Source organism: Trachypithecus francoisi, unplaced genomic scaffold (assembly GCF_009764315.1).
Source record: "Trachypithecus francoisi isolate TF-2019V2 unplaced genomic scaffold, Tfra_2.0 Lachesis_group11, whole genome shotgun sequence".
NCBI classification, from domain to species: domain Eukaryota; kingdom Metazoa; phylum Chordata; class Mammalia; order Primates; family Cercopithecidae; genus Trachypithecus; species Trachypithecus francoisi.
In genome coordinates this window covers 657501-679901 of record NW_022681456.1, presented here as the reverse complement: position 1 = coordinate 679901, position 22401 = coordinate 657501, and the positions used below count along the sequence as shown (strand labels likewise).

At 62.0% G+C, this 22401-nt stretch overlaps 2 protein-coding genes across 39 annotated transcripts in view; both read left to right on the top strand.

The window, feature by feature from the left end:
* Positions 1–22401, top strand: part of FBRSL1 (fibrosin like 1) — a 92480-nt gene that overhangs the window by 52892 nt on the left and 17187 nt on the right. For 22 of the 38 annotated variants that reach the window (XM_033220029.1, XM_033220030.1, XM_033220028.1 and 19 more), the window contains one exon: positions 3579–3704. The exons of 5 other annotated variants lie outside the window; for them this stretch is intronic. In XM_033220029.1, the coding sequence (XP_033075920.1) occupies positions 3579–3704 (126 nt within the window). The remainder of the gene's footprint in view (positions 1–3578; positions 3705–22401) is intronic. 11 more of the 38 variants (XM_033220040.1, XM_033220052.1, XM_033220027.1 and 8 more) reach the window with 1 other exon arrangement.
* LOC117089153 lies at positions 3711–9906 on the top strand. Its single transcript, XM_033220061.1, has 2 exons — positions 3711–8287; positions 8320–9906. Exon 1 carries the CDS (start codon positions 5378–5380, stop codon positions 6383–6385), a length of 1008 nt encoding a protein of 335 aa, XP_033075952.1. The 5' UTR covers positions 3711–5377; the 3' UTR covers positions 6386–8287; positions 8320–9906.

Genomic DNA, 22401 nt, shown 5'->3' with positions numbered 1-22401 from the left:
GACTGACTGAGGGCATGGGTGGAGAGAACAAGCACTGACAAGTGGTCTCGAGGGCCATTATTGGATGGTGAGGCCAGACAGACTCAGAGGGGCCTTGTAGGCTGGCAGACCATGGTACAGGGAGCTGCTGCCTGCTGGCTGCCGTTGGAGCTCAGGACGAGTAGAGAAGGAAAGACTTGATGTCAGGGTCTCCTTGTGGCTGCAGGAGGGCTCACCTTTCCAGCCTTGGCCGTCAGGATCATAGACAACCATGAGCACTGCCAAGGCTGAGAGACTCTAAAACTCCCAGACTAAGACTTCACCTACTCCAGGGTAGATGGCATCTTCTCGGTCTTGGCTTTGTGGGCAGACGATGATGGTGATGATGGTGACGATGGTGATGGTGGTGAGGATGGTGACAATGGTGAGGATAGTGACGATGGTGATGGTGACAGTGAGGATGGTGACAATGATGGTAATGAGGGTGATGTGATGGTGACTGTGGTGAAGATGGTAGTGAGGATGATGTGATGGTAATGATGGTGATCATGGTGATGGTGGTGAAGATAATTGTGATGGTAGTGCTGTTGAGGATGGTGACACGATGACAACAGTGATAATGGTGGTGGTAATGAGGATAGTGGTGGTGGTGTGAAGATGGTGATGACAGTGGTGATGGTGATAGTTGTGACAATGGTGATAGTGATGGTGATGGTGAGGATGGTGATGGTGGCAATGGTGATGGTGAGGATGGTGGTGATGGTGGTGAGGAGGGTAATGGTGATGGCAATGAGGATGATGATGGTGGTGATGATACCGTCATATGTGTGTAATGTACTGACTGTATATCAAGCACTGCCTTAGTGCTTTGCACATATTCACTTATTTCAGCCACACAATAACCCTATGAGCTGTAAGGGAGAGCCCTGTAAGTTGTTCCTATTTACAGAAGCATGAACTGAGACACAGAGAGCTCAAGGCCTCGCCCAGTGTGGGGCAGTGAAGCACGGAGCCGGCGTCTTCTTTGGAGCCTGAGTCTTGGCCTCCTGACCATGCCCAGCATGTCCCTTCGGGGCCTGAGGTCTGTCCTCTGCTCCCAGGCATTCCTGCCTATCCCAAACCCACACAGGGTGATGTTCCCTGGGCCACTGAGCCCAGCCCCAGCCCCAGCCCCGTGAAAGGTCGCCTCACTCAGGCAGCTCCCAAGAGACAGATGTGTCTCTCCTTTTCCTCCTTGCCCTGAATAATTGCCTCATTCCATGCCGACTCCACTGCAGTTAAACATTAATTCAGTAGGACTTAATAACATGAATTAATTCAGCCCCGCCTGCGCTGTCTGACAGTGCCGTGCTGTTTGGTTAATTAGAGGATTCATGTGCTTGCTGGAAAGCACCCCTCACTGCCTCCTTGCTGTTGGATACATTAAACCCTCGCCTGTGCGGTCAGCCTGGCTGGGTCCAGTCACAGACCTGAAACCCATGGGGAGATCTGTAACTAGGTCTGGGCTTGGAGCTGCTGGCTCCAGCCCATGGGTCTCAGGGCCAACCCAGGCTCAGGCAGGGATCTGGGTGCAGGGACAAGAGCAGAGGCCGGACTGGGCAGGTGGCCCCTAGGCCACGGGTGCACCCATGTGGCCCCAAGTGTCAAGCTGCTCTCAAGGCCTGATTGGCCAGAACCCGCCAGTCTGGTGGGATTGCCGTTTCCAAGTCGAAGGCTCTGCAGCGCAAAGTAAGCAGGGAGAGGCCTTCCTAGGGGTCCCCAGAAGTCCCACTGTGAGGTCAGAGGGCACCTGATGCCCCCATAGGCTCTGGATGCTGGAGGGGCTGCCTCCTGTCCTGCCTCCAGGGCGCACTCCCTCTCTGCCATCCCCAGGCTCCCCGTGTGCAGAGGGCACCCTCGGCACAATCTCGGCTCCTGCTTTGCCCTCTTCTGGCCCTCTCAGCCCTAGCGTGTTCTGGCATGTTCCGACATGTTCCTCCCCTCCCCTGCGCTCCCTGCAGGAGCTTGTGTGCCTGGTCTGGGCCCTCCCCTGCCCCACGTCCTGGTCTTTGCTTCCTTTGCTCCTGGCTGAGCCTGGGCAGTTCCATTTCATACTTTCCTCTGCAGACACCAAGGCCCGCCCATATCACAGCAGGGGAGATGGAGGCCTCCAGGGGCCCAGGGCCACCAGCAAAGCTGGTCCGCATGTCGGGGTCCTGTGCCCAGCCCTTGGCAAGCTCCGCACCTGCGGCCTCTGGGGCGGGGCGGGCCTGGTTCTGACTTGGAGCCCTCAGTACTTGTGTGGTGGGCCCAGCTGGGCAGGTCCGGGTGGGACTGAGGCCCTTCTCCTCTGCCTCTCATCCTAAAGGCCAGACCAAGGGGGACCCTAGGAGAGGGCTTGGCCACAGCTGTGTAGCCAGAAGCGGCTCACACCTTCCTCCTCTGTGTGGGAAGGAACACGCACCGTGGGGGTCTTGGCCCAGCCCACCAGGGCAGTGCACAGCCAGGACAGACAGCCTGTCAGCCTCAGGAGACCACCCCCCCACAGGCCCACCCCAGCTGCCCAGCTTCCCCAGGGGTCCCACCGGTAGGAGTCACCTGCAGTGTGACTTGTCACGCGCTGGGAGCAGCCCTTTCTGGCTGCAGAGTGTCTGTAAAGCGCGTTTCACACCGTGCCGTGAACTCCGTCACCAAAAACTCTGCAGCTGTGGCTGGACATGGAGGGCGGCCATGCGTTCGATTACCTGCATTAATCCAGGGGGCTCCACACAGGAGGGCACCGCCCACACGTCCGGCTGGCACTCGCCACCCTCCATGCACTGGGAGTTTATTTTCCAGCATGTCGTTCATTCGACGTGAATACCTCATAATTGCAGTTGCCAGGAAGGGATTTTTCCTCTTGATTCTTTTAGGGGACACTGCAGTCAGTGTGTTCTTGGTAAAGCTCTGCTCACTGAAAATGGAAAGCGGATTTTTTTTCAGGATTATTACACCCCCACCCTAACCAGCCAAACTGACAGACGGCACTGGCATCCAGTGTCTAACCCTGAGTGGCCGTGGCCCTCTGTGTGCCACCAGCCCCTCCTCAGCCCCCGGCTGTCCTGACCCCAGAGGCTCCCAGGCTCTGCCCACCATGAGGAGCTGGGGTGCCTGGATCTCCCAGCCCATGTGGTGCCATCGATCCCGTCGGGGGGTCACTGGGGACAGCGGGGCTGTCCTGGGCCGGAGGCTGCCCTCCTTCCTGGTGTGAGGAAGGCTCTGGCTGGCCTGGGATGGGGGTCTTCATGGCCGCCCTGCTTTGAGGGTCTGACCAGTGAGGGCTCCTCTCAGGCTGCCGGGCCGGTCTTGTCCCCACCGCTGGTGAGTTGGCCTGGCTGTGCCCCACTGTCCATCCCCCTCGGGGGGCTGTGATCCAGGTCTTTCTGGTGCAGCGCCGGGCCCTGGCCCAGGTTCCTCCTAACCACCCCGACCACCTGGGCCTGCTGGCACCTCCCTCTCCTGGCAGCAGCCAGGGCTGCCCCCCCCCCCCCGTGCCCCTGCAGCCTGGCTGTTACCATGCCCCGAGCGGGTGACACCAGTTGGTGTGGTTCTGACTCACTTCTGTCTCTCTGTTCCTGCAGTGCGACAGCGAGAGCGGCCCGGACGACAAGGTAAGCCCAGCGTCTTCCTCCTGGGCTCGGCTGATGGCCCTGCCCTCCCCTGCTGACTCTGGCCCTGCGAAGTGGGCCCTGGAGACCAGGCAGAAGGTCGGGCACTGGGGGGATCCCCCTGCCCGGTGGGTGCAGGGGGCTTGTGGCCTCCCAGGTGTGGCGGTGCTGGGGGGTGCTGGCCTCTCCTGGCTGTGGAAGAGCCTGTCCAGGGCTGGGGCTAGTACCATGGCTGGCGGGACACAGGCCCAGGCGGGCATCAGTGCTGCCCCAGCCAGGAGGGTGCCCTGGGCAGGGCTGCCGTGGGGTCGGGCACACCAGCTCCAGCTCCTGGGCAGCAGAGGGCAGCTGGGCCTGTGCCCCGGGACTGGCCCCATCAGTCCTGAGGGAGCAGGGGCAGAGCCCAGCCCCCACCCTAAACCCAGTAGCCCCCAGAACCGGGAGGTAGATGCCCAGCCTGTGACCACATCACAGTCCCCCTCAGTGTGCAGGAGCAACACAGTCCCCACCAGTGCAGGATTCCTGCAGCCTGAGCCAGGAGTGAAGAAGCCCCTGGAGCAGCCCCTGAGCCGCGTCCCCTCAGAGCCTCAAAGCAGCCTCCATGGGGCTCTCCTTGTGCCCCAGGGCCGCTCCCGGGCCCAGGCCTGCCCCACTTATCCCAAAGCCTCTCGGGGAGGAACCGTCACCTCCCATGGCCGAGGAGTATCAGGCCCAGGAGGGTGAGGAGGCTGGGCAGGCGGCGTGAGGTCCTGGCTCGTCACCACTGCACCTCACTGTCCCCCTGTGACTGCCAAGGGCCAGTCAGGGACACCTGGATGGGGGTGAGGGCCCTGCCAGATGTGCCAGGGAAGTGGACACCCCGGCCTCAGAGACGGCCCTGCAGAGGCCCAAGGCGGACTGCATGTGTGCGACGATTCTCACTTGGGCCAGGGAGACACTGCCCTGGGTTTCCAGGCAGGCTTTTATGAATGGAACAGTTCCACGAGGGGTCTGCACAGGGGTTAGGGGACGCCCACAGTGGCCTGTGTCCCGGCAGGAGCTGTCTGGGCTGTGGGGTCTCACAGCTGAGGGCCCGGTGGGGGTCCAGATATTGGAGCCAGAGCGGCGGTGGCTGGGAGAGGAGGGCTGGGTGGTTCAGTTAGTGATGCCCCAAGAAGTCAAGATAAGTCGCCACTGAAGCCAGACGCCGGGCTGTGCTGGCTCCTTCGGTCACTGCAGCCTGGGCTCTGGGGCAGGCGCCACGTGGGCCACAGTGTCGGGTTCAGCCGTGTCTGGGGCTCCAGCTTCCTGGGCTGCTTCCAGCCACGGCATTCCTGCGCCACGCACGTCTCCTCACCCGTCCACAGATGGACAGCGTTGGGGACATGTCCTGGTGGTCACGAAGCCCACACGAGTGGCCTCACCCGGGACCCTGTGTGGCTCCGCGTGGCCCTCAGCCCCTGCCCACAGCTCCTGCGCTCAAACCCGGACAGGGCCTAACATTTCACAGGAGTGATGTTCATCCTGATCTCAGGAATGAAAGGAGGTCACGGGCACCAGGACAGAGCCGCTCAGCCCCTCCCCACCTCCTTTCATTTAAAAGCAGTGTTTGGGGAAGATACTCCACAACCCAGGGCTGCTCTGAGAAAAGCAGGAAGAGGGGATTTCTGGAGCCTGGGGCCTGCTGGGGGCTCCCTCTTCCCTCCTCGCCTGCCTTACAGAGGTGAGGCAAAGCCACCTGTGGCCCCGGAGGCCAGGTCCACGTGGAGTAGCGATGCTGGCGGGGAAGGCTGATGGCCACCCCCATAACCGCACACCCCCAGTGTTCAACAACCAAGGGTAACGCCAGCCTCTGGGACCTGACCGGTGTCTGTGCAGGCTGTGCCTGCAGTGATGCGGCCCCTGCCTGGGCCTGGGCTGGAGGCCGAGGGGTCCATGGGAGAGCACGGGCTGAAAGAGGGTTCTCGAATGGGGTCAGGTGGAGTCTGCGTGTGTCTCTGAGACGCCTGAGCCGCCCCAGGGGCGATGACCAGCTCTGGGCGGTGTCCGGGAGGCTGAGTCCAGGCCAGGGCTCTGCACACGGAGGGTCCCGGCAGTCAGGTGAGGCTGGCATCCCTGCACACAGAGGATCCTGGCAGGCAAGGTTGGCATTCTGTGCTGTTGGGGCTGTGTTGGGGCTTCCTGAGGCTGTGGTGGCCACGGGTCCTGAGGAGGATGGCAGGGGAGGGAGAGCGGCTGCCAGCCTTTCTCCAGGGCAGCACTTCAGGTCACGCCCACTCTGGGGAGAGCAGCGAGGCCTGGCGGGGCGGGAGTGGAGAAGGCAGCTCCGCCAAACACTGAGTCCCGGCGATGGTGGCTCCTTCTGGCTGCTGCAAGGTCTGAGCGCCTGCGGACGTGGGGCAGGGTGCTGGCAGAGTGGGTGGGACCCGCCTGCGGCCCCGTTTGCTTCTGTTGGGGGGCAGCTCCCGGAGGCCGGGCAGAGCAGCAGAGCGGGCCAGGAAAACTTCAGGGGCCTCTCCTGTTGGCCCGTCAGCCTGTCCATCTCTTGTGACCTTGGGGCGTGCTCTGAGGGGGGTCCCAGGCTGACTCGACAGAAGCCGAGGTGGGGACAACCCTGGTGCGTTCTGGGAGCCGGTAGCGCGTCTCCTGCAGCAGAGCGAGAGGGAGGAGCCCAGAGCACGCAGCAGGAGTTTCCATTTCCTTCCAACTGTGTGGGATGCTGCACCATAGGACACCCCCGTCCAGATGTCTCCATGTCTCCGTGGCATCCAGCCCCTGATACTCGGAAGTCAGCTTTCTGAGTTGGGGAGAGTTGGGAGGGTAGGAGGCCTTGGTCCCTCCTGGTCTTCTCTGCCCGGTGCTGGGTTCAGGTGGTCAGGAACTTTCTCTGGGCAGAGGGTGTGTGTGGAGCCCATCCAGATGCACACAGAGGCATAAGCAGGTGTGGAAAGTCAGCCAGTGCCCCACTGGCCGTCCCCAGCCCTCCTCCCTACCCACCAGGAGCAGCGTCATCCAGATCTCTGTTCCTGGGCACTGCTGTGCAAGGCTGGCACCCCTGCCAGGGAGCAGGCGGCAGAGGCAGGAGGGACAGAGCCCTGTAAGCTCCAGATGGCAGAATTCCTGGCTCTGAGATGGGAACATGGGGGCGCTTTGCATCAGCAGTGCCCAGAGTCCCCTCCGCAGCCCCGGGCTTGTGTGGAACCCATCTGTGAACTGGATGTGGAAAGAAGGTCCCCGAGTGCCCACGTTTACAGGGACCTTCGGAGACCCTCACTCAGTCCTGGGAAGCCCATTGCTCACATGGCCTGGCCGCTCCCAGTGGGCAGGAGACGGAGAAGCCACAGACAGCGTCCTGGGTGGGGTCTGTGGCGGTGACCCAGCAGACATGCAGGGAACAGCCCTGCCCGCAGAAGCAGATGCCGGGGCAGGTGGCAGTGCACCTGGAGGAAGCCTCCTGGACGCGGTGGGGAGGGCGTGGGTGCACGTCTCAGGCTAGTGTGCTTCCATATCTTATCCCACATCTGTGGGTTTGAGCTTGGTCTGGGGTGCCAGCTCCCACCAGGCCAGCCACCCCTTGGGGACTCACCCTGGGCTCTCCTGCCGAGTACTCAAGGTGGAGACTCTGGGACAGCCCTCCTCCACGTGAACAGACCGACCGAGACACCTCTCCACCACCTCCCTCACGTTGTGCCCGCCCAGCCCTCCCCCCAGAGGGCACCTGCCCTGCGAAGCCCCTCCTGGCCCTTGGTAGCTGACAGGAGACTCGGATGCTGCCAGACGGCCCCCTCGCAAGTCTGTGGTTTGTGTCTAACCGCATTTTCCTTGGAAAAGTATGGGGTGAAGAGCGATATGGGGCTCCATAGGCAGCTGCCAGGTGGTGGTGGCCTCGCTCCTCCTGCTGCTGGTGGCCGCCACGGCCGCCTCGAGGGACAGCTGTCTGGCCTGTCTGCAGAAGCCCACCAGGAAGCACCCCCAGTGCTGGGCCTTGGCCAAGAGCACCTGCCTGGAAGGGGCAGGGCTTGGGGACAGCGGCATGAGGTCAGACATAGCATGGGGTCGACCCCGCAGGCAGCCCATCATCCACAGCCTCCATGTTCTGTCTGCAAAATGGGGCCACAGTGGAGCCTGGGCAGAGGAGAAAGCTGCCCACCACCCCGAGACCAGACCCCAGAGGGCTGGAGGCCAGCCAGTCCTCCATACCCAGCCCTTCCCCAGCAGACCCTTCTTTCAGTGGGGCGCTGTGCCTGACTGGGTCCTCTCTGAACCTCTGCCTTCTCGTCGCTGAAGTTCGTAGGTTCTTGTTCTTGGGAACCGCGAGTTCAGGCACTACCAGCGGGACAGACAGAGGGACGGATGGACGGCTGGACAGGCTGAAGGCCCCTGCCATGGGCACTCACCCCACAGGACAAAGGGACGGATGGACGGCTGGACAGGCTGGAGACCCCTGCCATGGGGCACTCACCCCGCGGGATGGACAGAGGGACGGATGGACGACTGGACAGGCTAGAGGTCCTCTGCCATGGGGCACTCACCCCGCAGGATGGACAGAAGGGCGGATGGATGGCTGGACAGGCTGGAGGCCCCTGCCATGGGGCACTCACCCCACAGGACAGAGGATGGATGGACGGCTGGACAGGCTGGAGGACCCTGCTGTGGACACTCACCCCGCAGGACGGACAGAGGATGGATGGACAGCTGGTCAGGTTAGACAGAAGGGCAGTGGACGGCTGGACAGGCTGGAGGCCCCTGCCGTGGGCACTCACCCCGCAGTTGCTCGGCCTCCACAGGGTCCTGGGAAGTTTCCAGTGTGTGGGTTACGCCTTTGTTATATCCGGCTGCCGGCAGGCCAGGCAGGCGCCTTCTGAGGAAGGGTTGCTGCATGGATCTGCGGCTCACAGAGGCCTTCCTCTGTGTGTGACTCACACCCACCCACCCCAGCCCACTCCTGGGAGCACTGTTCCGGGGGCTTTGGAGGCCCATCCATCCTTCCCTAGGGACGGAAGTGCAGGGAGCGGCGTCCCTGGTACTACCGTCTCTGGTGAACTTGGGCCAGGACTCCCTTTGCTGGACATAGACCCTACCCACACCAGGTGACCATGGGGTGACCTTACAGGGTGTGCGGGGTTCTGAAGCCACCACCCTCCTGCCTGAGCCCTGCACTTTGACCTGGGGCTGCTGAGCCCAGCAGGGCCTAGAGAGGATTGGCTCAGTGGGGCGTGAGGGCCTTGGGTGGTTGGGTCCCCGAGACAGGCCGTCTGTGCTCTCTGTATGGCAGGCTGCGGGGCCCGGCTTGCCTGGGTCCCACGTGGTAGAACTAGGCGTTTGTGGGGGGCCTGCTGGGGGCAGGAAGGGGTGGCGCCCCACCCTGAGCTGGTGTCCATGCTTCACTGGAGCCAGGCTGAGGGCATGGGCAGAAGGTGCGGACCTGTCTGTCCCTTTGAGGACCAAGATCATGACCACCACAGAGCGAGCACCTGGGTCCTCAGATCAAAGGCCCAACAGCCAGCGAGGCTTCTGCACCGGTCCCAGCAGAAGCGGGGCCTGGCTGAGGCAGTGACATCACAGACTCGGGGCAACGCGGGCAGAAGGGGGTCTCAGCGTCCCACAGCTGCTGTGACAAGTCCCCGTAAACACAGTCACTCAGAACGGCACAAGCTGGTGGCAGCGGTGGAGCTGGAAGTCCAGGGCAGGTCTCACCAGGCTGAAGTCAAGGTACCGACCTCAGGGGAATTGGTTTCCTGCTTTTCCCAGCCTCAGAGGCCCCACTTGGCTGTACCTGGGCAGCTGCTCCGCTCCACGGGCCTGGCCTTGCTCACGGGGCTCCAAGAACAGAGCCTGGATTGTCCTGAGGGCTCTGTGGTGTCCCTGTTGGGGCAAAGGAAGATTTAGGATGCACTGGAAGCCCAGAAGTCCAGAGAAGGGGCTCAGAGCCATCAGTCACCACGGGGCACCTCGGGGGTCCCACAAACACCACAGCGGGTGTCAGACCCTGAAGCGTCGGGAAGGGCCTCGCCGCCTTGGGAGGGGTCAGCAATTAGCAGAGGACCCTGGGCAGTGGCAGGGAGCAGTGACAAGGGCCCCCATTCAGGCCCTCACCCCTGGCACGTGGAGGAGGTGCTGCCCTGCCTCAGAAGCCTTGAGGGCAACCCACACCCTCAGGAGGCCCAGCTGGGGGCGTCATTGCAGGGCACCAGCAGAAACTGGGGTCCGAAAACAGCGGCCCAGAGTGGATTTGGAACAGACGAGGGTGTCACAGAAAGGATGTTCATAAGGTGGGTTTTGATTAGTATGTTTAAATAAATGTAATTTAATTGATGTTAAACATGCATCTTAATGCTTTTCTAAAATGTGCAATTGGGCCAGTTGTGGCGGCTCACGCCTGTAATCCCAGCACTTCAGGAGGCTGAGGCGGGCAGATCACTTGAAGTCAGGAATTCGAGACTAGCCTTGCCCACATGGCAAAACCCCGTCTCTACTAAAAATACAAAAATTAGCCAGGTGTGGTGGCGGGTGCCTGTACTCCCAGCACTTTGGGAGGCCAAGGCGGGCGGATCACCTGAGGTCAGGAGTTTAAGACCAGCCTGGCCAACAAGGCAAAACCCCGTCTCTACAAAAAATACAAAATTAGCTGGGTGTGGTGGTGCGTGCCTGTAGTCTCAGCTACTCGGGAGGCTGAGGAGGGAGGGTCACCTAACCCAGGAGGTCAAGGCTTCAGTGAGCTGAGATCGTGCCATTGCACTCCAGCCTGAGTGACAAAGTGAGACTCTGTCTCCAAAAAATTGAAAAATAAAATGTGCAGTTGGAACTGTATCTCGAAACCAGAAACCAAACATTCTGGAGACAAGCTTGTGTGGCCTTTGGCCCCATCCTGCCCCTGCTGGGGGCGGCCTCCACCGCAGACCTTCTGAGCTCTGGTTTCCTTGCCTGTAAAATGGAGTAGCGCCGGCCCGGGCCTCTGTGGGGATGGCCGAATTCGATGCGTTTGGGGGAGGTACGCATTTCCTGTGATTTAATATTTAACAAATGTTAAACCTGCGCTGTGCACAGCTCTGCTCGGTTGGGAATGCAGCCGTGGTGTATCTCCGGAGGGGTCACGGCTTTCCCCGGCAGGCAGCCTGGGGCCGTGGTGTCCCGTGGCCTTCATGGTAGCCGCCCCACCCGAGCGTGAGCGTGGGGGCCACGGTAGCCGCCCCACCCGAGCGTGAGCATGGGGGCCACACCCACAAGTCCGGCATCATGGTGTCAGTTTCGCGCTCCCTCCAGAGGCCCCAGAGGAGGATCCTTCCTGCCTCTTCCCACTCCTGGTGACCCCGGCATCCCTGGCTGGTGGCCGCATTACTCCTGTCTCTGCCCCTGTCCGTCCTCACATGGCCCCTCCTCTGTGTGTGTTTTTGTGTCTCTTCTCCTCAAAATGATGCCAGTGCTCGGATTTAGATTCACCTGGATAACCTGGGACAGCCCCATCTGAGGATCAGGATGGGTGGGGGCTTGGGGCCTGCAGGTGGCCCCATCTTTCTCCTAGAGGGCACTCGTGCCTGTGTACCAGCCTGCAGGGCCGGTTGTGGCCTCAGGGTTCGGGAAGGCGCTGCCATCCAGGGCCTCGGCACAGCATCCCCGGGCTCTTCCCCCAGCCCCTGGGATCCTCTCTGCTCAGAGGCTTTCCCTGGTTTCTGCATTTCTGCGAAGTTCCGGCGCCTTCTGCCCTTTCCCCAGGAGCTGAAATTTTCTGGGATTTGCATTTCCGGGCCGGCAGCCTCTGAGCATCTCTATAGGTGATTTTGGCTTTTGCTTTTTTCCTGACATTCTGGATGGAGACGGCGAACGCATGGTTCTCCGGGCTCCCCATGGCCTACCCTCACCTATGCACCACAGCCCTGCTCAGAGAGTGCACGCCTCCATGGCAGGCAGAACCGCAGAGTCATTCCATGGCAAAGCCACACTGCTAGCATGGCCGTGGCCTGCAATAGCAGGCGCAGGCCTAGGCCCAACCCCCCAGGTCAGGAGCCTGCTAGGCGTGTCTGAGTGTTCATCCTGTGGGACGCCCCTCTCCAGGCCTTCCTGCTGCCCCCACCATCCACCCCTGTCCTGTGGGACGCCCCTTTCCAGGCCTTCCTGCTGCCCCCCACCCCTGTCCTCGGACCTGGCGGCATCATGGTCACTAGGCCACACAGCCCAATTCAAGGATATATGCCCCGCAGAGTGGCAGCCTTGAGGAAGCAGTCTTGTGGTCTCCCGGCCCCGGCACTCAGCTGACCATGGCCAATTGGAGGCTGGGTGCCCCCCAGGGCAGTTCCCAGGGTGATCCGGTGTCCCGGGGTGGCTGGGGCAGCATGGCTGAGAGGACCTTATGTGCCCTGCACTCCCTGGTAATGGTTGGAGTCTCCAGCACCTTCCCATGATGACCCGCCCGGACCCCCTGCCGGTGCATAACGATGACAGACACAGTTACAGTGTTGGTTGCTGAACCGTAAGCTTTGGATAAATGTGCCTCTGAACACCACCATCAAGTCCCTAAGTGGATTATGTATATTTAGCCTGGAAGCCTGATGTTTAATATCAGCATGCTCTCCACTGAATGCCTTTCTTTCTCCAGATAATCTATTCCCACTCTGCTTCCTTCTAGCCTTCTAACCTCGTTACATCTTTCATATCAGAGCTACTCTCCTTTCTAAACAAAACACAGACCTGCCCCTGGTTCTCAGGGTCTAGTTTCACTCCCAAACTGGGGCACAGGGCTGTGGGGCAGGGCTCGAGGCTGGGTTTTCGACCCCGTTCACCCAGGCCAGGATCTCTACCTGTTCCTGGACAGTCAGTGCTGAAGGCAGCCTCGGGACTGAGGTTGGAAAGTGGGGTTGGAAGCCTCGTTTGTGGGAGGAAGATGGCTTCTCCTGTGATTGGAGTGGTGAGGTCCCAAGACAGAAGCTGGCCACATTGAGACTGTGGCCGTAGCCCAGTTGGAGCTGGCCAGTTGCTGCCCCTCAATTCCTTCTTCCTGATCCCCCAACTCCCCAGACCCCGGGCCCCCGTGCTCTACACCCGGAGAAGGAGCCTATGGCAGCACAGCTTCTCAGGGCTGAGGATACACTGGCCCCATCTATGCAGGGACCCCAGAGCAGGGCCCAGGGATGGCATCCCTCCCAGGGCCAGGCATGCAGGAAGGGGCTGAGCTAGAGTTGTGCCTGAGTCTGTCATGTCTCCTCCCCTCCCGCTGCCCATTCCCTCTCTGTGGGCCTCGCCATCCAGACTCCAGATGGACAGAAATGACCTCGACACAGGGCCCCTCCATGGCCTTTGTCCTCACAGTCCCTCCTGGCTGGCTTTGCCCAGGCCAGTACCCCGGGCCTGACCCTAACCCTGACATCTCCCTGAGGGCTCCACGCATCTCAAATGGAACAGCCCCATCCCCATCTCAGGAGTGGCCCACCACCTTCCTAGAGGAATGTCCCTGCTGAGCCATGAGCCCTGCAGCCAGCCTGCTGGCTCAGCCCAGCTCTGCCATAGACCAGCCACGCCAGCAGCACGTCTGTTTGCCCGTCATGGTGACCTGTCCAAATCCTGAGAGTACAGGCTTCAGGGCCTTGTGGCTTGCGGCACGCAGTACATCTGGAAGTGCACAAGTGCATGCCGTTTTCATGGCAAGAAACAGCAGGACTTTGGGGGCCACTTGTTGCTAAAGGGAATACGTGTATTTGGTTAAACAGTTCAAATAGGACCTGAGGGCTGGAACTCCCTGGCTGAGGCCGACCTTGGCGATTCCTTCTATACCGTTGGAGGTGTCCTGCGCATGTTGGCGCCTTTGGGAGCAGAAAGTGCTGGCCCAGCTTGCAGAGGGCTCCATCGAACCCGTGTGGGAGCCGCTCCCGCGGTTTGAATGGCTGCAGGTTCCCCCATGGATGGCCTTGCCTGGGCCAGGCTTCCAAGCCCAGAAATAGAAACGTGGCCCCAGCTCCCACCTCATTCCTGAAACCTGTGCCCAAGTCCTCTGTCCCTGGCCCGACCAGAGCCGGCCTCCCTGTGTGCCCCCAGCCATGCAGCAGCTTGGAGGGACCCGACCTTAAAACACTTCCCAACTGCCGGGTCCAGAGTTGCGCCCGCCCTCCATTATTCATCACGTTTGGGTTCGCAGTTGGTGTCCTGGTTTCTGCCTGAGTGGGCACTGGGATGGAAGGTCCCGCCCCGGGTGTCTGGGTCGGCCAGGCGCACATAAGCAGCCTTTGCAGGAAGGCGTGGCTGGGTCTGGATCCGAATTCAAGCGCCCCACCCTAAGGGAGAGCCAGGTGCTTCCTGTCCCTCCCGGCGGGTTCAGGGCGGTGGTCTTGGGGGGTGCGCTGTGCGGCTGTTTGCAGCTACAGCAGCTGCTTGGAGCCGTCTCCGACTTTGCACCCCCGTTTCACAGAGGGAGAAACCGAGGCCCAGGGAGGGCGGGACTTGCAGCGGGTGGTTGGGGGGAGGGCTCCTCTCCTAAGGTGCCAGCTCTCCACAGTGGCAATGAGGTCGCTCTTTTTTCCTTTTATTGAGACTGGGTCTTGCTCTGTCACCCAGGCTGGAGTGCAGTGGTGCAATCTCGGCTCACTGCAGCCTCCACTTCGCGGGCTCAATTGATCCTCCCACCTCAGCCTCCCGAGTAGCGGGGGCCACAGTCGCGCGCCGCCACCTCTGGCTAATTTTTTATTTTGTAGAGACGGGGATCTCCCTATGTTGGTCAGGCTGGTCTCGAACTCCTGGGCTCAAGTGATCCGCCCACGTCGGCCTCCCAAAGTGCTGGGGTTACAGGCGCCCGCCACCGCGCCTGGCTGTCGCCCTTTCTGACTCAGTTTCCCCTTCTGGGAGCGGGGTGGCAGCTGTCCACAACTTTTTGTTGTGAGGACCGGAGGAGCGGCGCCCACACAGCGCTTAGTGCGGCCGGCGCTGCGCGCGCTTCCCCGGGTGGCCGCGATGGGAGGCAGCGCGTTCGGACCCCGGGCCGGCGGCGGGCGCGGGTAGATCGGCGCCTCGGGGCTGGATTAGTCGGGTCTGCCCGCGCCCCGCCCCCGCCCGCGCTCCCGCCTCCCGCGCGCCCAGCTCCGCGCCCGCCGCCTCGGGTCCCGCGCCGCGCCCGACGTCCGCCCGGGGGCCGAGAGCGCACCGAGTGCCGCCCAGAGCGCGCAGACCCGGCGCGGCGGACATGCGCGTCCCCGGCCCGAGCTCCGGCTGAGCAGGGCACGCGGGGAGAGGGGTCGCCTGGACGGGCCGGGGCCACCCGGGGGCCGCGCTCCACACCCGCTTCCATGCACCCGGGTTCCGGCCCCGGGACTAGTAGCGACCGCCTGGGGCGCCGGCGAGGTGAGTGCGCGCTGCGGACTCCGGAGAGGGATCGGGACTTTGGGGGACAGGAGAGAGGGAGCGACCGTCCCCCAGAAGAGCGGGACGCCCGAGATCCCCGGGCCTTCTGCCCACCCCGCCTCTCCCGGAGCCGAGCGCGGAGACCGCGTTCTCCCGGGGGCGCACGTGGCGGCTGGCGGACAGGGGTGCGGCGCGGCCGAGGGTCCCAGGCCCGGATCGGGCACCCGGGATCGGGCGGTGGAGGCGGGGCTGAGCGTTGTGGGGGGCGCGCGCCTTTGTCTGCGCCCCGGGTCGGAATCGGCCACCCGGGTTCCCGGCGCCGCGCTCACCTGCCCCGAGTTGGAGTTCTTTGTCTGGGGCGGGGCGCGGCTAGCCCAGGCTGTGCCGCGTGTCTGGCCGAGGCTGCTCCGCTGGTCGGGTCCTAGCAGACAAAGCGCGCCCTGACCTCCGCCCGCCACCGGGATTGTGCACCTCGCGGGGGCCGAGGCTTGCCCGGGCGTCCCCCCTGCCTCTCCGCAGGGACCCTGAGCCTTCCGGCCCGGAGTCCTCCCACCTGTACCCCGGGCTGCAGTGACCCCCTTCCCTCCACCCCACGCGGGCTCAGCGCCGGGACAGGAGGCGAAGGCGGCTGCTCGCGCCTGGGTCACGTCCCTGCAGATCATGGCTGGGAAGTTAACGCGGGTCTGGTGGCCCCTGGGGCTGCCACCCCCGTTAGGTCAGCTGGCCAGCGCCAGAAGCCCTGTCCTAGAAGGGAAAGAGCTGAGGGACCGCGTGGGAGAACGAGCCCCAGAAGGTGCAGCTCCTGTGTGTGGTCTAGGAAGGGGCTGGAGCCTGGGCCAGGCCCCCAGAGGGCCGGCCCCTGGTCTGCTCTCAGCCCTCCGGAATGGGCGTGGCTGCACCTGGCCAGGTGTCCGGGTTCTTACTGTGAGGTGGAGGCCAGCTGCGCTCCGGGCCTCTGCTAGGGCCGAGGACCCCAGGCGCACCCATGCTCAACTTCCCCGAGCAAACTTGTCTGCTAAGTGTAGGGCCCACTGTGGTGTGACCAGCGTGGGTGCTGGATGGCCCCAGTGGCGCGGCCCGTGCGGAGGACCCTCCCCTCCCCTGCAGCCCTCTTGGCTTTGCTGGTGTCTGGGGCGCCCCCTTGTGGCCCAGGGGAGCTTGTGCTCGAGCCTGGGACGTGGAGCGGAACCCACTAGAGTGTTTGAGTCCCAGTGAGGGGAACAGCAGCAGAGCCTCCGACAGGGCTCCAGCCTGTGGTTACTCTAGAGACGAGGGCCGGCTTTGGGGACTGTGCTTTGGTGTCTGCCTTTTGGGTTGGCCGTCAAACTGCAGGCCGAGCTGGCTTTTCCTCCCTCTGCCCACCTGGTAGGCCTCAGCACCCGCCTCCTTCCTGGACCCTGGAGAGTCCTGGCAGCGTGGTGGGGCCTGCCGCACCAACCACAGGGGGGGCAGTTAACAGGTGGGCCACCTAGTGAAGAGGCCACTCAAACCCGGGACGCCAGCCAAGAAGAGGGCCCGTGTGGGTGCCAGAGACGGGACAGCCCCTCAGATGAGTGTCCGGAAGGCCTCCCAGGAGGATGGTGCAGGCCCAGGCGAGACCCCAGGGGGCTGTGGCAGGCCTGGGCGTTCAGTGCCTGGTTTCTGGCTGGCGTGGAGCAGCACTGGGGTGCATCATCCCCATCCTTGCTGTGTGAGGGGCCCAGATTTGGGGGCCTGGCCCAAGGGAGCGCTTGGTGCTGTCACTGCTGGGGACGGGCACGGCCAAGGAAGTGCTAAGCCCTTTCTGAGGAGCCCCGAGCCCCCTGGAGGCCCAAAGGCTGGTCTGGACTCCTCCCTGTCCACCTGCGCAGACCCCTTCACTGTTCCTCCTATTTCTCTCGGAGTCCTTCCCTTTTCTGATGCTGGATGGTCACTGCGCAGCCTGGGTCACCAGCAATGGCTGGATGTGGCAGGGAGGTGGAGGCAAACCCCATGGGAGCCACACTTCTGGGGGATGATGTTGAGGCGAGCAGAGGGGAGAAAGGCACGAGGTTCCTGTCGTTCTTTCTTTGTAACAAGCCAGGATTCAAGGGGTGGTGGCTGCAAGGCTGGGGAAGGGAGAGGGTCATCAGGGCCCTGGGCTGGGGCTGGGAGGGTCCCTGCATGGGGTGCCAGGATCTCCTAGCTTCCATCTGACCCAGCCCCTGCATGGTTGAGCTGGGTCTGAACAGCGGCCCCCTCCTCTCAGAAGCACGTTCTACTTCACTGCCTGGGGGTTGGTGGCTGGGGACACTGGGCTGCAGGACCCCCGCCACTGCTGGACCTCAGCAGGTGGATGGACCCCTCACCCCCCCAGGAACTGCACAGGGCGAGTAGGCCATGTAGCGTCAGTGCCAGGAGCTTCGCATCCCCTCACACCAGCTGTACCGCAGCCCTTTAACACGTGCACATGCCGGGCCCAACCACTGCCCCCTTCCCAGGGGCCCACCTTCCTCCCGTGCAGGGGCCTTTTGGGCACGTGTGGGTGTGGCAGGCCCTGTTCGGCTCTTACCATCTCGCAGGCATGGACCCGCTGGTCTTCTCTGTGGTTTGGGCTCTTGCGATATGACTAGGAAGGGCTTCCCATTCCAGCAAGAAGGTGGAATCCACACCTGGTCTTCTCTGATACATTGATGGTTTTTCGCTTTTATGTCTGTGATCTGTCTGGAATTATTTCGAGAAGGGGGTGAAACAGGAGCTTGCTCTGAAGGAGCTACGCCACTCCTGGCCCCCACAGCCTGCAGCCTGCACCCCACTCCTGGCCCCACAGCCTGCACGCCACACCTGGTCCCCACAGCCTGCAGCCCACGCCTGGCCCCCACAGCCTGCACGCCACGCCTGGTCCCCACAGCCTGCAGCCTGCACCCCACTCCTGGCCCCCACAGCCTGCACGCCACGCCTGGCCCCCACAGCCTGCACCCCACTCCTGGCCCCACAGCCTGCACCCCACGCCTGGCCCCACAGCCTGCACCCCACGCCTGGTCCCACAGCCTGCACCCCACTCCTGGTCCCACAGCCTGCACCCCACTCCTGGTCCCACAGCCTGCACCCCACTCCTGGTCCCACAGCCTGCACCCCACTCCTGGTCCCCACAGCCTGCACCCCACTCCTGGCCCCACAGCCTGCACCCCACGCCTGGTCCCCACAGCCTGCACCCCACTCCTGGCCCCACAGCCTGCACCCCACGCCTGGTCCCCACAGCCTGCACCCCACGCCTGGCCCCACAGCCTGCACCCCACGCCTGGCCCCACAGCCTGCACCCCACGCCTGTCCCCACAGCCTGCACCCCACTCCTGGCCCCACAGCCTGCACCCCACGCCTGGTCCCCACAGCCTGCACCCCACTCCTGCCCCACAGCCTGCACCCCACGCCTGTCCCCACAGCCTGCACCCCACTCCTGGCCCCAAGCCTGCACCCCACGCCTGGTCCCCCACAGCTGCACCCCACTCCTGGCCCCACAGCCTGCACCCCACGCCTGGCCCCACAGCCTGCACCCCACTCCTGGCCCCACAGCCTGCACCCCACGCCTGGTCCCCACAGCCTGCACCCCACGCCTGGTCCCCACAGCCTGCACCCCACGCCTGGTCCCCACACACTGTACCCCATGCCTGGTCCCCGCAGCCTGCAGCCTGCACCCCACTCCTGGCCCCCACAGCCTGCAGCCTGCACCCCACTCCTGGCCCCACAGCCTGCACCCCACGCCTGGTCCCCACACACTGTACCCCACGCCTGGTCCCCACACACTGTACCCCACACCTGGTCCCCGCAGCCTGCACCCCACGCCTGGTCCCCACAGCCTGCACCACATCTGAGGCTCCTCATTCTGCTCTGTGGTTCTCCGTTCGTCCCAGCATCCATGGGAACTTTGGGGCTTCTCATCCCACTCTTGGATCTCCGTCCGTCTGTCCGTCCGGCATCGTGTCGCACCGTTTTGTTGGTTTCCAGTGCTGTCATTTACTGGTGGTAAAATGCACCTATTTATTTCTGCGGTAAAGGCAGCTGTTTTCAGTGTGCGGTTTGCTTTTTGACATATACCTATGACTGTACACCTACCACCGTCGCCCCTGAACCCCCGAGCTCCTGTCCACCCCCAGCACCCTTCTGGCTGCTGTGGCTGGGGCTGCACTCACGGTCACATGGCTGCGTGCTCTTTGTGGTCTGGCTTTAGCTCCTGTGATGTTTCTGAGGCTCACGGAGCGTGTGTCAACAGCTCCTCCATGTGCATGTGTGGCTGAGGCAGGCGCTGTCTCGCCACACGCTTACCGTTGACCCGTCTGCCAGTTGCTGAACACGGGTGTCCCTGCCCTCTGGACAGCTGGGCTTGGCTTCACCCCAGCCCCACATCAGGCCCCAGTGGACCCTGAGCCACCTCCTCTCCGCCCTGGACAGCAGCGCAGCTCCCTTGGCTGGGCCGTTCGGGATTCAGGGGAAGCAGCTCCCGTAGTAAGGACCTAGTAATGCATGTGTTCCAGATACCTGCTTGGGATTTTGATGGGGGTGACGGGAAACGTGCGCTGTGGCATGGGGACAGCAGGCCTCTTCCCAACGCCCAGTGCCCCTCTGGGCTGGCTCAAGCCCTGTCGAGCTTCCTCCTGGCTCTGGGAGGGCCCCTGCCCTCGCCCTCCAAGGTTTTTTTTTTTTCTTTTGAGATGGAGTTTCGCTCTGTCACCCAGGCTGGAGTACAATCTCAGCTCACTGCAAGCTCCGCCTCCCGGGTTCACGCCATTCTCCTGCCTCAGCCTCCCAAGTAGCTGGGACTACAGGCGCCGCCACCATCACACCCGCTAGTTTTTTGTATTTTTAGTAGAGATGGGGTTTCACCATGTTAGCCAGGATGGTCTCGATCTCCTGACCTCGTGATCTGCCCGCCTCAGCCTTCCAAAGTGCTGGGATTACAGGTGTGAGCCACCGCGTCTGGCTGCCCTCCCAGATTTTAGCAAGTTAGAGAGCTGTGGGTCTTGTGCACTTTTCACCAGCCAGCTTACTAAATCCTTTTTTATTGTTTTAACCCTAAGAGTCACAGATCATGTTACAGATCGGGGACAGACAAGCATAGAGCCCCCGTCTCCCAGCACCCAGCCTCCAAGTCAGATGCTCCCCACGCTCTGGTCTCTCACAGCCATGCTTGCTCGGCAAGCCTGGCTGGCCCCTCCCTGGTAGCAAAAGCTGTTTATTTTATTACCTTTGTCATTGTTACATTTCAGTTACACAAGTATTACCAGAAAGCAGTCTCCTTTGTAAAAACTTAAAATAGGAGGGTTTAAGCCGAGTCTCTTGTGCCCCCCACCCCAACCATCCTAAGAACGGACTGCTCTCTCCTGGTGGACACGAGCTCGAGACCCGTTCTACAGTTTCACCAACATGGACGTCGACACTCGTGCACCTACGTACACACGTGATGCTCATGGGCACAAACATCTATGCACACACTGCCACCCAGGTACACACATACCCGAGTGCGCCCACGTACACGTACCCAAGAGTGCGCTCACGTACACGTACCTGAGAGTGTGTGCCCACGTACACGTACTTGTGAGTGTGCCCATGTACACGTACCCGAGAGTGAGTGTGCCCACGTACACGTACCCGTGTGCCCACATACACGTACCCGAGAGTGCCCATGTACACGTACCCAAGTGAGTGTGCCCACATACACGTACCCGAGAGCGTGCTCACGTACATGTACCCGAGAGTGCCCATGTACACGTACCCGAGAGAGTGCCCTCGTACACGTACCCGAGAGTGTGCTCACATACATGTACCCGAGTGTGCCCACGTACACGTACCCGAGTGTGTATATGCCCGAATGTGTGTACGTGCCCAAGCACAGGCACATTGTCCAGATGCCACATAACACTTCTTTTCAGTTGCTTCCTCCACACACGGAGCGTCCCCGATCTCTCCAGGGTGCGCACTGCAGGATGGGTGAACGTCAAAAGCCGTGCAGTGAGAGAAGCCAGTCACAGCAGGTCCGTGTCTCCTGACAGCGTTCACATGGAAGTTCAGAAAGAACAGCTCTGCAGAGACAGAAAGATTTGTGGTTTCCCAGGGTTGGGGTGAGAGTTATGGGTCAGGGTTTCTTTTTGGGGTGATGACGATGTTCTGTAATTGACCATGGTGACAGGTACATCACTGTGAACATACTAAACGCCAGTGAATTGTAAGCGTTAGACAGTGAGCTGGATGGTATGTGAATTACATCTCAAGTCTTTACTCCATGCGGGCTGCTCTGGCCCAGTACCCCAGCAGGTGCCTTGTCCACAACAGACATGCACGGCTCACAGTGCTGGAGGCCGCAAGTAGGTCAAGGCATGGCAGAGTCCCTGTGAGGGCTTCCTGGTTCACAGAGCGTGTCTTCCCGCTGTGTCCTCACATGGTGGAAGGGGCTAGGCTGCTCTCTGGGGCCCTTTATAAGGCACTGATCCCGTTCGTGAGGCTCCATCCACACTCAATACCTCATGACCTCATCACCCTCCACATCCTGATCCCATCACCTGGGGGGTGAATTCAACGTGTGAATTCCAGGTGTACAGAAATGTTCAGTCCACAACTCAATGAAGCTGTCTAATCAAAACAAAAACAAAAAAGAAGAAACTAGGGGGGAAATATCTATTTAAGGTCATTCTTAACCAAGCTCATTCCTGAAAACTGCTGTGAAGTCCCTCAGAGCGTGGGACTCTCCGTCCACCCTACCCTATCAGTAGCCACAGGCCCATGCTCTCGCCCTGACAGGCCCACGCTCTTGCCACCCGCTTGTGGCGGGTGGTTGGGTGAGTTTCTCTGAAAGAGATGGAGGAGTGGGGCTGCGCAATTTCTGTGATTGACCCTTGGAGAGGCTCCCCCATGTGGCCTAGGACACTCAGCTGCCTGTCAGCAACACTGGGCACCAGGCCTGGAGCTCGGCCAGCCTGGGAGCATAGTGCGGTGTCCATGGGTGTTGGGAGCTCGGCCGGCCCCAGGCACGTAGCGCGGTGTCCTGTGGGTGCTGGGAGCTCAGCCGGCCCCAGGCATATAGTGCGCTGTCCTGTGGGTGCTGGGAGCTCAAATGGCCCCAGGTACATGGCGCAGTGTCCTGTGGGCGCTGGGCACCAGGCCTGGAGCTCAGCCAGCCCGGGAGCATAGCGAGGTGTCCTGCGGCCTGGTGGACCCAGATGTCCAGCCTGGTCGGTATCCTGGTTCTCTCACTTTTGCCAAGGCGCCTGTGCCGGGCCGTGGTTGGGAACAGGACGTGTGTTCTGGGGTTCTCCATCATCCACCTCTGGCCTGACGGGTGGGGGCCCAAACAGCTCCTGGTACTGGTTCTCCTGGGAGGGATGCAGATTTGCCAAATGCCAGTGCTCCCCCAGGGCACGCCAGCAGCAGCCTTGGTTCCTGATCCCCCCTCAAACCCTATCTTCACTCAGACCCCCTTTAGGAAGCTGCTCTGAGCAGAGAGGGGCCCGTGTGCCCCTGGCGTGAGCACATGTACACACGTGTG